A 13,400-nucleotide genomic window follows, 5' to 3' on the forward strand; every position below is an offset into this window, starting at 1 on the left:
AAAAAAAAAAAAAGGAAGAAAGCAGTGGATTATCTTTGAGGCTTTCTTTTTCTTTTTTAATTTCCCCTTCCTGGGAGATTTCTTTAAAAATTAAATTTCTTGGGGCGCCTGGGTGGCTCAGTGGGTTGAGCCTCTGACTTCAGGTCAGGTCATGATCTCAGGTCCTGGGATCGAGCCCCGCATCAGGCTCTCTGCTCAGCGGGGAGTCTGCTGCCCCTTCCTCTTCTGCCTGCCTCTCTGCCTACTTGTGATCTCTGTCAAATAAATAAAATCTCTTCCCGCCCATTTCAAAAGTAATATGGATGCATTGATTGGGGCAAAGAGGGAAAAGTAGAAGGAGGAAAAAAATCACCTGTGATTCTGCTCTTATGAGACAACCACAGTTAACACTTGGGCTGTTCTGTTTTCTATGGAGTGTTGTTTTTGTGATAATTCCGGTTATGAGCTTTTTTTTTTTTTTTTTTTTTCTGAGTGAACATAACCTCTTTCTCATGTGATCAACTCTATTGTAAGGGTAATCTGTTTTTCCTGAGCCATACATGCATCGCTACTACAGTTCCGACAGTGCAGAAATACAAGACGCCTGGGTCCCTGTGCACACCCCAGTTTGCTTTTGGCGTCTCCATACTTTTATTTCTCCGAGAGGCCAGCTGGTGAATATTCTAGGCTTTTCTGGCCATCTGGTATTTATCGCAAACACTCAACTCTGCCAGTGTGGGGCCCAGGGCAGCCTTAGACACAGCGGGTATGAGTGGGTGTGGCTGTCTTAGGTAACTGGGGAGTGGACCAGGTTTTGCCTGCAGACCCTACTTCCTCTTGTCAAATCCTGCTCTCTATTCATTACTATGTTTATTCGAGTTGTTTTTATGGAAATGGGCTTGAATTATATCTGCTGTTATATGCCTTGGGGTTTTTTGGGTTTTTTTAAGATTTTATTGATTTGGGACGCCTGGGTGGCTCAGTTGGTTGGACGACTGCCTTCGGCTCAGGTCATGATCCTGGAGTCCCAGGATCGAGTCCCGCATCGGACTCCCAGCTCCATGGGGAGTCTGCTTCTCCCTCTGACCTTCTCGTTCATGCTCTCTCTCACTGTCTCTCTCTCAAGTAAATAAATAAATAAATAAAAAGATTTTATTGATTTATTGGACAAAGAGAGACAGAGAGGGAACACAAGCAGAGGGAGTGGGAGAGGGAGAAGCAGGCTTTCCACTAGGTGGATACCCTGATGGTGGGGCTCGATCCCAGGACCCCGGGATCATGACCTGAGCCAAAGGCAGACGCTTAACAACTGAGCGCCCCAGGCGCCCCTATACCTTCAGGGTTTCTTCCTACTTAGCATGTCTCTTAGAGCCTTCTGTGCCTGTTCATACAGGTGTTCTAGATTCTGGGTTATGCCCCGCCCCCCAATCCCTTTGTGCTGATGGGCTGTAATTATCCAACCCCTGTGGAAGATGAATAGGGCTGGTCTCCTCTCTCCCGCCCTCTCTGTGACTCAGTGCTGAACACCTTTGCACTAAAACTTGACCATTAGATGGCTCTCCCAGGGGTCCCCGGGGGACACCTCATCCTGAGGGCACCTGCTGACCGCCCTAACTGAACACAGCCCATAGAGGGCTTGACAGCTCTCTTGGTGTGTTCAGCTTTTCTGAATCCATTGCCAACATTTGGAAATCAGAACCCCAGAATGATGAGCTGTGGGGCGGGGGAGGGGGTTGCCTGGAGGTCATGTCTGGCCGGCTATCTCTCAAGAGTAACATACAGGGGAGACTGGGCAGGCTTTCGGCATGGACCAGGCGCCCTCCACAGAAGGGCAGCGATGGAGGCTCAGGGGACCCATGGGGTCAGCGTTCACGGGGTCTGGAGAGGACAGGGTTTGGGGATCTCGGCTTTGCCCTCTGGTCGGAGTCATGCAGGGCCGAACCACCAAGCTGAGGCCTGCCCCCAGCCACCTCGAGGCTTCCCATGGCCCTGCATGCCTTGGCCGGAGGGGCTGAGCGGCCGCTGTCCCGTCAGGTGTTGTGGCACCGAGCCCAGTATGAGCCGCTCTTCCACATGCTCAGCGACCCCGAGGCCTACGTGTTCACCTGCGTCAACCAGACCGCGGAGCAGCAGGAGCTGGAGGACGAGCAGCGGCGGCTCTGCGACATCCAGCCCTTCCTGCCCGTGCTGCGCCTGGTGGCCCGAGAGGGGGACAGAGTGAAGAAGCTGGTCAACTCCCAGATCAGCCTCCTCATCGGCAAAGGTGACCCGCGGGTGGGTGGGCTGGCCCCGGCCCCCGGCCCTAGCCGCACCGCCCCGCCCCTCCTGCCCCTCGTGCTGACCCAGCCTTCCCGCTTCCCAGGCCTCCATGAGTTCGACTCCCTGCACGACCCCGAAGTGAATGCCTTTCGCACCAAGATGCGCCAGTTCTGCGAGGAGGCGGCGGCGCGGCGGCAGCAGCTGGGCTGGGAGGCTTGGCTGCAGTACAGCTTCCCGCTGCAGCTGGAGCCCTCGGCCCGGAGCTGGGGGGCCGGCACCCTGCGGGTCCCCAACCGGGCCCTCTTGGTCAACGTCAAGTTTGAGGGCAGCGAGGTGAGCCTATGGCCCCTGCGGGGCACGCTGGCCCGTCTGCAGCGCCCGAGCTGCGGGGACATTTTCCCGTGAGACTTCCCAGCCTCCCCCCCGCAAGCACTTGGGTCCACTGTCCTCCCAGTGGCACTGGCTGGGACTTGCAGGGCACCCATGCCTGCAAGGGGCTCAGGCAGATGTCCCACGGGGCAAGTTGGACGAGGCCGAATGACCAGACGGCCTTGGTCATGGGTCCATTCATTCGTTCTGGGCTGTTTCTGGGCTGTCGGCCGTGTGCCTTCATTAGACTCTGCCTCATGTTCGGGGCGGCGGTGGAGGGTCCGGGCTGTGGGGGGCGCTCATTCCAGACAAATAGGCAGGGCCACCCTCTGCGTCCCGGAAGCCATGGGCCCTCTGCGAGGGTGGAGGGCTGACCCTCCCCCCTCCCCCTAGGAGAGCTTCACCTTCCAGGTGTCCAGCAAGGACGTGCCGCTGGCGCTGATGGCCTGTGCGCTCCGGAAGAAGGCCACGGTGTTCCGGCAGCCGCTGGTGGAGCAGCCCGAGGACTACGCGCTGCAGGTGAACGGGAAGCACGAGTACCTGTACGGCAGCTACCCCCTCTGCCAGTTCCAGGTGAGGGCTGAGGTCTGGGAGGGGCCCTGCGCTCCCGGGCTCCCCAGGGCCCTGGGCCAGGGCACGGCTGGTGGGGGGGAACTGGGCCTTTGGGGGTCACAGCCAGAGCGTTCCCTCGCTGGGCTGCCCTCCCCTGTGCCCCAAGGAGGGCTCCATCTTCGGGAAGTTGGGGGGGGCAAAGGGTCAGCAGGAGAGGCCGGGAAGGCCTGGGATTGGCAGTGGGGGCATCGGGGAGTCCCCGGGGCTGAGGCCTGGCTGGGGCTGTCCCGTCGGCCGCTCACTGTGCCCGCCACCCCCCATCACAGTACATCTGCAGCTGTCTACACAGCGGGCAGACCCCCCACCTGACCATGGTGCACTCCTCCTCCATCCTCGCCATGCGGGACGAGCAGAGCGACCCCGCCCCCCAAGTCCAGAAACCACGCACCAAACCGCCCCCCATTCCCATGAAGAAGGTGAGCTGGTGCCTTCCGCCTCCCCTGGCCTCCGTCGCTTCCTCCCCGCTGTTGTCCGGCCCTGGAGCCTAGTGGCAACACTGAGGGCTGGGCGCCGGTCCAGGGCCCCTCATCTCATGCTCCTTGGTGGGTCGGTGTTGAGGGCCTTGAACTTGGCCCTCCACCAGTGTGCAGGGGCAGGGGGTGTTGTCTGAGCTTCCCAGGGCAGCCCCCGGGCCCGGCTCATGGGCTGCCCTTCTGTTCCTCCTGCCCTCTGCACTGGAGAGAGGGAGGCAGAACACCATGCCCAGCAGAGCTCGGGGGTCCTGGGCACCTGCACGGCAGGCTTTTCTGGCAGATCGTGGTATCATCGTATCATGGGGGGGGGCATCTAAGCCTTCTCACCATCTGGCAACACGCACCCCACCCATGAGTGGCCAGGGGCGCTAGCCTCGGGAGCTTCCCCGGGATTCTTCTGCGTTGACCGCCCTGCTTCTCCCCCTCTGGCCCGCCCCAGCCTTCTTCCTTGTCCCTGTGGTCCCTGGAGCAGCCTTTCTGCGTGGAGCTGATTCAGGGCAGCAAAGTGAATGCCGATGAGCGGATGAAGGTAGGGGCTCCTAGGGGCAGCGGGGATGTTTTCTGCACAAACAAGGTGGCTGTGGTCTAGAGGGGTGGCAGAGGAAGAAGGGGGGGGGTCACATGAAAGCCACCTGACCACATTACCCAGCATCCCTGCCTGGGGTGGCTGTGAGCCGCTTCAAAACAGGAAGGGGGGAGGGGGGCTGGCTGGCCGGCCAGAGGCTAATTCGTAGAAACCAGGCTCAGCGAGTTCTGGGTATTTGACTTGGGTGGAAGTTGTGGGGCCAGGCCCAGGGAAGTGGGAACAGCAGGGTCTGGGAGGTGACAGGTGTGGAAGAGGGGTGGCCCCGGCTGGGCCCGACTGGGCCCTGGGGCCTTGGGACTCCCAGGAGACACTTGGGAGGCTTGCTGTGGACCCCTGGGCGCCAAGCCCATTTCGGGGGTTGGTCACACACCCCATCTCCCTCCATCCCCAGGAGGGGCTTACTGTCCCATTTGCGGGACGTTACTCCTGGGTCCACGGAGGTTGGTCTGTTGGTGGAGCACTTTCTGTCGGGGTGATTTCACAAGCAGGCAGGGCTGGGTTTCCCGGACGGCACCCTGGAGCCCCGGCTGGAGGCAGGTTTCTGGCTGGGCCCCGAGGGCTGTCAGGGCAGAGTTGGAGGACACAGGGCAGGGGTGTTCTGGTGAAATGAAACCCTGCCTGCTCGCGGGGCTCCTAAGATTCTGAGCAGTGGAGGGAGCTCGCAGGCTGCAGAGCAAGAAGGACCCCTGGAGTTCCCAAACCCCAGTAGGGAAACTGAGGCCCCGAGCAGGGAAACGACAGAGTCGTGGGGGCCCATGCATAGCCCATGTGCCCTTCCCTTCACCCTGTGGCCCCTTGTCCCACCCAAGCACTCAGCTGTCCCCCTTCGGTGCCGCTTTCTTCCGAGTGGCAAGTGGGATTCAGCCCCGTGGGAGGTGAGGATGTGTCAGGAGATTGGAACCTTAGGTGGGTGCGAGAGCCTCAGAGGGGCAAGGGAGGCGGCTGTCTGGCACCCGGCCCCCGACACCCGTGCCTCCCGCAGCTGGTGGTGCAGGCCGGGCTCTTCCATGGCAACGAGACGCTGTGCAAGACGGTGTCCAGCTCGGAGGTGAGCGTGTGCTCCGAGCCCGTGTGGAAACAGCGGCTGGAGTTCGACATCAACATCTGCGACCTGCCTCGCATGGCCCGTCTCTGCTTTGCACTTTACGCCGTGATTGAGAAGGCCAAGAAGGCTCGCTCCACCAAGAAGAAATCCAAGAAGGCGGTGGGTGGGGTCGCCTGGGAGGCTGAGGCCAGGCATCCGGGAGCTGGTGTGCTGTGACCCAGGGCCACCCCTGTCCACTCCCAGCAGGGGTGCACCTCGGGGATGGGGGATGGGGCGACCCTCCCTCCTACACCCCACCTCCCCTTCTGGCCACCATCCTTGCCATGTGTCAGCTCTGGGTCTCAGGGCTGACGAGCAGCGGTGAACTCAGAGGCTCCTGGGGGAACCTGGAGGCCGCCCTCTGGGCTGGATGGACAGACGCACTGTCCGCACAGGCAGCACGGTGTCCTGAGTCAGCTGCCAGCAGGGAATGAATGGGGGTTGGGCACTGAGTCACCAGGCCCAGGATGTGACTGGACACTGAGCCACACCGACTTACCCGACTGAGCCACACCGACTTACCCCACTGCCGAGCTGGGCCAGCCGTCTGGGGCTGGTGTGGTTGGTTTGGGGGCTTCTCGAGAAACCCGAAGTAGGGGTGCCTCTGGGAGCAGAAGGGAGCCGAGAGGTGGCTGATCGTGCTTGCTTCCTCCCAGGGAGTCTGGGCGTGGGCGGGGAAGCTCGGCCTGAAGGCGTTGGCCGTCCTGCCGGTGAGCGAGCTGAGCCTCTGCGGTTGCTGGCCCTGACCTGCCCGTGCTCTTTCCCAGGATTGTCCCATCGCCTGGGCCAACCTCATGCTGTTCGACTACAAGGACCAGCTCAAGACCGGGGAATGCCGCCTATACATGTGGCCGTCAGTCCCAGGTCCGTCCAGGCGGAAGGGAGAGGGTGGGGGAGCGCGCTCCCAGAGGGGGCCATTCCCCAGGCAACTCCCGTCTGTCCCTGTGTCCAGACGAGAAAGGGGAGCTGCTGAACCCCGCGGGAACCGTGCGGAGCAACCCCAACACAGAGAGTGCTGCGGCCCTTGTCATCTGCCTCCCTGAGGTGGCCCCCTACCCTGTGTACTACCCCACCCTGGACAAGGTCAGCCCCCTCGCCATCCAGGGTCTGCGATGGTCCAGAGGCCGTGGGACTCAGGATGACTGTTCTTGACTCTGCCTCTGGGCTTCCCGCCGCCCATCCCCTGAGTTGCCCAGGGCTGGGGCTTGGTCAGCACGCACAGTTGGGGACTCCTTGGTTCTCCAGAACCCGCATGTGCTCTAGAACAGGGGTTCTCGTTCAGGGCCATGTGGCTCCCCAGGGGACTTGGGGCAAGGTTCAGAGACCCTTTTGGTTGTCCTGGCTGGTGGGGGAGATGCTCCTGGCATCTGTGAGGTGGAGGCTGGGGATGCTGGGCCCAGGACAGCACTCACCCCAAGGTCAGGGGTGCCGAGAGGTTGACACACACCCTCTGCCCTCCACCCCACATCCCGGGGGGCCCTGCCAGGGCTGGCCCAGGGTCCGGGTCCCCACTGACATGGAGCCCCTCATTGCAGATTCTGGAGCTGGGGCGGCACGGGGAGCACGGGCGCTTCAGTGAGGAGGAGGTGAGCCGGGGGCTGGGGGCGGTGGGGCGCCCGGCTGGGCCGCAGCTCACCCTGACTGCCCCCCTCAGCAGCTACAGCTACGGGAGATCCTGGAGCGGCGCGGGTCCGGGGAGCTGTACGAGCACGAGAAGGACCTGGTGTGGAAGATGCGGCACGAGGTCCAGGAGCGCTTCCCGGAGGCGCTGGCCCGCCTGCTGCTGGTCACCAAGTGGAACAAGCATGAGGATGTGGCCCAGGTGGGGGCGGGGTTGGGGTGGGGGGGGGTCCGGGGCTTGTGTGCAGAGGGGAGGGCCTCTTGCCCAGGGGCACCTTGACCGCCATCGGGCTCTCCCAGATGCTCTACCTGCTGTGTTCCTGGCCGGAGCTGCCAGTCCTGAGCGCCCTGGAGCTGCTGGACTTCAGCTTCCCCGACCGCCATGTGGGCTCCTTCGCCATCAAGTCTCTGCGGAAGCTGACGTGAGTCCCCCAGGCTCCCGGCTCCTGGCGCAGGGGGTTCGGTCCCGTGTGCCCCGGCGGGTGGAGCCCCGGTGGGTGGAGCCCGTGCTGGTGGCGGGGTATGGCAGGGAGGACTGCAGGGGGCCTGGGGTCTGCTCAGGTGAGGCCGGCCTGCCTTCTCCGCAGGGACGATGAGCTTTTCCAGTACCTGCTGCAGCTGGTGCAGGTGCTCAAGTACGAATCCTACCTCGACTGCGAGCTGACCAAGTTCCTGCTGGACCGGGCGCTGGCCAACCGCAAGATCGGCCACTTCCTCTTCTGGCACCTCCGGTAGCGCACCCCTTTGCCCCCCCCTCCCCCCCCCCCCCCCCCCCCCCCCCCCCCGGCCTGCCGGCCTTCTGTCCCCTGCTCCAACCCGGGCCATGGCCCTGCCAGGCCGCCGCTCAGCCGTCCCGCCCTCTCTCTCCCCCTCCAGCTCCGAGATGCACGTGCCCTCCGTGGCCCTGCGCTTCGGCCTCATCATGGAGGCCTACTGCAGGGGCAGCACCCACCACATGAAGGTGCTGATGAAGCAGGTGAGGCACGGGGTCTGCCCCTCTAGACCCCCCCCCCTCTAGAACCCCCCCGGGGGCGGGGCCGAGGCTCGGAGCCCCGCCCCCTCTTGGCCTCCCACGCGGGGCCCACCGTCTGGTTCTCCCTGCAGGGCGAGGCGCTGAGCAAGCTGAAGGCCCTCAATGACTTCGTCAAAGTGAGCTCCCAGAAGACCACCAAGCCCCAGACCAAGGAGCTGATGCACCTGTGCCTGCGCCAGGAGACCTACCTGGAGGCCCTGTCCCACCTGCAGTCCCCGCTGGACCCCAGCACGCTGCTGGCTGACGTCTGGTGAGCCCCGCGCCCCGCCCTGCTGGGGGCCCCCGCGGAGGGCGCGCTCCCCGCTCACTGCTGTCTGGCCCGCAGCGTGGAGCAGTGCACCTTCATGGACTCCAAGATGAAGCCGCTGTGGGTGATGTACAGCAACGAGGAGGCGGGCAGCGACGGCAGCGTAGGCATCATCTTCAAGAACGGGGACGGTGAGCAGGCGGGCGGGGAGAGCTCTGGGGAGGCCGCCCCCTGCCCCCCAACCGGTGGGCTGAGGAGCTGGGGTCCTGGCACGCTGGGGGTGCAGAGCCCCCCAGAAGCTCCTGCTTTTCCTTCCCGGGGCCGGCTGCCCAGACCTCCGCCAGGACATGCTGACGCTTCAGATGATCCAGCTCATGGATGTTCTGTGGAAGCAGGAGGGGCTGGACCTGAGGTGAGAGGCCGTCCTGTCCTCCGCTTGTCGTCGCTGCAGGCCTGGGACCCTGTCCCTTTAGAGGCATCCTCTATCCAAGCCAGCCCGGCCACCTCCGTTGGAGAAGGGGTCGCTCGAAGAAGAGCGGAGGCCGGTTTACATTCGGGCCGAGGGAGGCGATGGGCCGTAGAGGGAGGGTGGAGGAGGGCAGGCCTGGCACTCAGCATCGGTCTCGCTCCCGGGTTTCCTTTGTCCCACACGTCCTGGGCCGCCTGCCTCATCTTGGGAAGCAGTGGCATCCTCTTCCCGACCACCTGGGTTTCTCTCTGAGCAAACATGAGCTCGGCCAAAGTGCCGCCGTTTCTTCCGTGCGTGTTGGGTGCTGGGGCTGATCCCTCCCGGAGCGCCCCGCCCCTCTGCCCCGGTCTAGGCACCCAGGACTCCTCCCCAGCACTTCTCCCCTCCCTTGCAGCATCTCCTGGGGCTCTTTTGGCTGTACTGAGCTGCTCTGGGTGGGGCGGAGTGTTGAGCTGCCCCAGGGACAGCCTGTGACCTGGGCATTTCCCTGCCCCTCCTCCCCTCTGGCTAGGATGACCCCCTACGGCTGCCTCTCCACCGGGGACCGCACGGGCCTCATCGAGGTGGTGCTTCACTCAGACACCATCGCCAACATCCAGCTGAACAAAAGCAACATGGCGGCCACGGCTGCCTTCAACAAAGATGCACTGCTTAACTGGCTCAAGTCCAAGAACCCTGGGTAGGCTCTGGGCCCCGGGGACAGAGGCCTCTCCTTTCCAAAAGCTGCCGTTTAGGAGTCAAGGGTGAGGGGCAGGGCCATTGACAGTCCTCATGGCTTTGTGGCTCAGCAGAGGACCAGGTCTGCTCTGTTGGGGCGGGGCGGGTCTCCCTTCCCCCATGGGTCAGTTAGCTGTTAGGGACGGGAAATCACCACCAGATACTACGGGGCCGCAGACCTGCCGCTTAAGCTGGCTGAGCAGAGTGGTTCTCTGACCTTGAACCACTCATGAAACTGTGCACAGCTGGTTGCTTCACCAGCCTGGCCCAAGTCCTATGTCTCCGTGTGGCCCTCCCCACCACCGTGAGTGGACCGGTCTTGGCTTCCTTCCCCGGGAACAGGTTAGTTGGACAGTTGCCAGGTGTCCGAAGGCCGAGGCTGCGGGAGGAGCCCAGTACCGCTTCCTCCCTGTCCCATTGGTCCCGGCGCATCATTAGGCCAGATTCAAGGGGAGGGGACATAGGACCCCCCTTTCGGTAGAAGTTGCTGGGAAATGGCGTGGCCCTGGTTGGTCATCCCCCTTCCCACCAACGCACACACAGGGAGGCCTTGGATCGCGCCATTGAGGAGTTCACCCTCTCCTGTGCTGGCTACTGTGTGGCCACTTATGTGCTGGGCATCGGTGACCGGCACAGCGACAACATCATGATCCGTGAGAACGGGCAGGTAGGGGCAGAGCCTGCGGCCATGTGGGCGGCGCCCCGGGCCCTCCCCGCACCCCCTTCCCCGACCCGCGCCCTCTCATCGCCGACCACTCGTCCTTTCCTCTTCTTAGCTCTTCCACATTGATTTTGGCCACTTTCTGGGGAATTTCAAGACCAAGTTTGGAATCAACCGTGAGCGAGTCCCGTTCATCCTCACTTATGACTTTGTGCACGTGATCCAGCAGGGGAAGACGAACAACAGTGAGAAATTCGAAAGGTGAGGGTGCTCGGGGGGTGGGGGGAGGGCGGCGGTCCCGGGCTGGGCTCAGGTCCTGCAGGAAAAGGTGGGGGTGCGGTGGTCGGAGTGGGGGCGGTTTCCAGGGCCCGAGCAGGGTGGGAATGGTGGGGAGCACTCGGAGCCCCACCTCCCACCTTCCTGCGTCCCCTGCAGATTCCGGGGTTACTGCGAACGCGCCTACACCATCCTGCGACGCCACGGGCTGCTGTTCCTCCACCTCTTTGCCCTGATGCGGGCCGCTGGCCTGCCTGAGCTCAGCTGCTCCAAAGACATCCAGTATCTCAAGGTAAATACCAGAGGGTCCTCCCGGACAGCCCCACCTGCCCCTGAGTCCCCAAGGCCTGCCTGTGAGCACAGCGGACCCTACTGGGCATTCCCCACACGGGTTCCTCAGGCCTCCCATGACCCGGACCCCACGGGGCACTCCCCGCATGGGCTCCTCAGGCCGCCTGTGACCCAGCACGGGGCCTGGTGGCGTCAGCCTGGTCCTGTTGCCAGTGTGTCGGGACCTCCCTTGGCCCACCCTCTTGTCCCGCATTGGCTGTGGTGGTTCTGCTCAGACAGGAGGGTGGGATTAGATACCTTCCCTCTTCATTTATTTTTTTTTATTTTTTTAAAGATTTTATTTATTTATTTGACAGACAGAGATCACAAGTAGGCAGAGAGGCCGGCAGAGAGAGAGGAGGAAGCAGGCTCCCTGCCAAGCAGAGAGCCCGACCCGGGCTCGATCCCATGACCCTGAGATCATGACCTGAGCTGAAAGCAGAGGCTTTAACCCACTGAGCCACCCAGGCGCCCCCCCTTCCCTCTTCATTTAAAGATGCTTTGCCCTCTTATGGCTTTTCAGTGTGGGAGAAACGGGGGGTCAGGAGGGCGGTCAGGCACGACGGACGAGCCCCTCCTTGGTGCCTGGTTCGTGCAGAATGATGCTGCCCCCCCGCCCCCCCTGCCCAAAGTTCATTTCCAGTGCAGACGGTGAGGCTACCTGTCCCACTCCGGGGACTTTGGGGGTCGTGGTTCCTGGCTGGAGTCGGCATCTTACTTGGCGGGCGGGTCAGGAGGCCCATCTTGGTTTGGGATCAGAACAGAGAGCTTTTCCAGGGGAGGCGCTCCTGACTGCCTTCCTGCAATTCTTTCCGGAGAGAATTTACCATATTCGGGGCACGGGGCGGGGCGGTCCCCCTCCTTGGGGATGCGCTCACTGGTTTCCGGTTTTGCCTCAGGACTCTCTGGCCTTGGGAAAGACAGAGGAGGAGGCCCTGAAGCACTTCCGGGTGAAGTTCAACGAAGCCCTGCGGGAGAGCTGGAAGACCAAAGTGAACTGGCTGGCCCACAACGTGTCCAAGGACAACAGGCAATAGCGGCCCGCGAGCCGCCATCACGTGCTCCGGGCACCCTGCACCCTCGGCCGTCCTTTGGGGCCGAAAAGCCTGAATGGAACCCCACGGGCGAGAACCTATACACTGCCTTTTGTTTACACTGGTTATTTATTTATGACTTGAAATGTTTCAGGAGCTAAACAGCCATAAATGGAAATGCATCCTTTGTGCAGGGGAGGGGCGCCGTCCTCCAGCGCCCCCCATCTGAGCCCCGGGCTCTGAAGGGGAGACACTGTGAGTCGGGCACCTCCGAGGCTGCGTCTTGCTAAGGACTGTCACCCCGAGTCTTCCAGCTGGTGAATCAGAACCCAGCCAAGACTGCTCTCCCCACCGCCACCGGGAAGCCTGCCTGCTTCCCAGGTTCTGACTGGGCTGCACGGGGCTTGGGGCCTGGCGGTCGCCCTGGTGACAGGGCGCCCATGACTCCGTGCCCCCCTCCACCTTCGTGCTCTCCACTGACCAAGCGCCAGGCAGCTCCCAGAGGAAGCCTGGGCACCCTCAGATTCAGGGATGCTTGCTTTCCACTTTTAAAGTGACTCTTGGGTACAGGAATTCTCTCATCTCTCTGCTGTAAAGTGATTTTTGTTTGTGGGTGAGAAAGAAAATAGCCAAACTACTCACTGAACCTCGATGGCTCAGAATGGCCTCAGCCCCATAAAGCTTAACATATGCTAGTCCTCAAGACATTCAAAAGATGGGAGCTTGGTGTGCGCGCCACCGTGGATCAAGGCAAACGCAGGTCAGAGTACTCGGTGCAGTTACCTATCTCTTGCCTCCTAAAGCAGGTTTTGAGGACGGGAGGGCTTGATCTCCAAAACTACCGCCTTTAGCCTGCTTGTGCAACAGCTCTCAGAGACGCGAGGCCAGTCGGTGATGGAATGTCTGTCTCTGACGGGACCTGGCTTGAAGCAGTTCAGGTTTTGCCTTTGGAGCACCTGAAGAGCTCTAGAAATGCCAGCTTCCTGGGCCCTTCCCGGCCGTGTGAGGCTGTCTCTGGAGTGGGGGCTGAGAACCTGGGCTTCTTGAAGCCCACGGGTGAGCCTAATGTTAGCCGCCCCATTGGGCCCTGCCCAGCTCCATGACTGGTCTCTCAGAGTCTTGGCAAGGCCTGGCAGAGCCGGGAGCAGCTGCCCTCTGGACCACCTTCTTCAGTTAGAAGCAGCCAGAAGCAGACAGTGCAGCCCACAAAACACCACTGGCCACACTCTTGTCCCTAGCAAAGTGCTGAACTCACTCACCCCGCCTCACTGGTTTGGAAATAGGAGAAGCCAAGTTTGTGTCTCTATGTTATGTTATTTATTTAAATGAGTCTCTGCCTCCTGGCGTTCTGGTTTGGGTACAAGGCCTGTGTGCCTGGAGAAAAGAGTATTTTCTAAATTTTTTTTTTTTTTTTAAGTCTTTTAATGTTTCTGTATGGGGAAGGTGAGTTCAACACAACTGATGTGGGTTAAAGACCAGCACTCTGTGAAGCCTTGAGGGGAAAGGTAAACGCATACTAAAAGAAATAAAGGCCTTTTTATGTTGTGTTCTCAGGTCAAAAAAAAAAAAAAAAAAAAAAAAAAAAAACCCAAAACCTGAAAAAACAATAAAAAAAAGCAAAAAAAGCAAGCGGGTGCAGGATTAAAACAGG

The 13,400-nt window shown here is 61.3% G+C and overlaps 1 protein-coding gene and 1 long non-coding RNA gene across 19 annotated transcripts in view; one reads left to right on the forward strand and one right to left on the reverse strand.

The window, feature by feature from the left end:
• The window catches only part of PIK3CD (phosphatidylinositol-4,5-bisphosphate 3-kinase catalytic subunit delta), a 65,847-nt gene extending 52,469 nt beyond the window's left edge, over positions 1-13,378 (forward strand). For 9 of the 18 annotated variants that reach the window (XM_082685333.1, XM_082685336.1, XM_082685319.1 and 6 more), the window contains 21 exons: positions 2,014-2,242; positions 2,342-2,571; positions 3,001-3,180; positions 3,486-3,635; positions 4,132-4,221; positions 5,261-5,482; positions 6,130-6,226; positions 6,315-6,445; positions 6,898-6,948; positions 7,017-7,184; positions 7,283-7,404; positions 7,570-7,713; positions 7,859-7,958; positions 8,087-8,265; positions 8,341-8,453; positions 8,596-8,674; positions 9,243-9,410; positions 9,992-10,115; positions 10,225-10,370; positions 10,545-10,677; positions 11,615-13,378. In XM_082685333.1, coding sequence (XP_082541459.1) covers positions 2,014-2,242; positions 2,342-2,571; positions 3,001-3,180; positions 3,486-3,635; positions 4,132-4,221; positions 5,261-5,482; positions 6,130-6,226; positions 6,315-6,445; positions 6,898-6,948; positions 7,017-7,184; positions 7,283-7,404; positions 7,570-7,713; positions 7,859-7,958; positions 8,087-8,265; positions 8,341-8,453; positions 8,596-8,674; positions 9,243-9,410; positions 9,992-10,115; positions 10,225-10,370; positions 10,545-10,677; positions 11,615-11,752 — 2,994 coding nt within the window. In that variant the 3' untranslated portion in view covers positions 11,753-13,378. The remainder of the gene's footprint in view (positions 1-2,013; positions 2,243-2,341; positions 2,572-3,000; positions 3,181-3,485; positions 3,636-4,131; positions 4,222-5,260; positions 5,483-6,129; positions 6,227-6,314; positions 6,446-6,897; positions 6,949-7,016; positions 7,185-7,282; positions 7,405-7,569; positions 7,714-7,858; positions 7,959-8,086; positions 8,266-8,340; positions 8,454-8,595; positions 8,675-9,242; positions 9,411-9,991; positions 10,116-10,224; positions 10,371-10,544; positions 10,678-11,614) is intronic. The other 9 variants (XM_082685325.1, XM_082685328.1, XM_082685321.1 and 6 more) reach the window with 1 other exon arrangement.
• Positions 2,399-5,249, reverse strand: LOC309841845. Its single transcript, XR_014299358.1, has 2 exons — positions 4,681-5,249; positions 2,399-4,277 (listed from the first exon to the last, which is right to left on the reverse strand). It is a non-coding gene; the product is annotated as an uncharacterized lncRNA (long non-coding RNA).
• Positions 13,379-13,400: the final 22 nt, after the last annotated feature.

Source organism: Mustela nivalis, assembly GCF_964662115.1.
Source record: "Mustela nivalis genome assembly, chromosome: 10".
Classification (NCBI taxonomy): Eukaryota; Metazoa; Chordata; class Mammalia; order Carnivora; family Mustelidae; genus Mustela; species Mustela nivalis.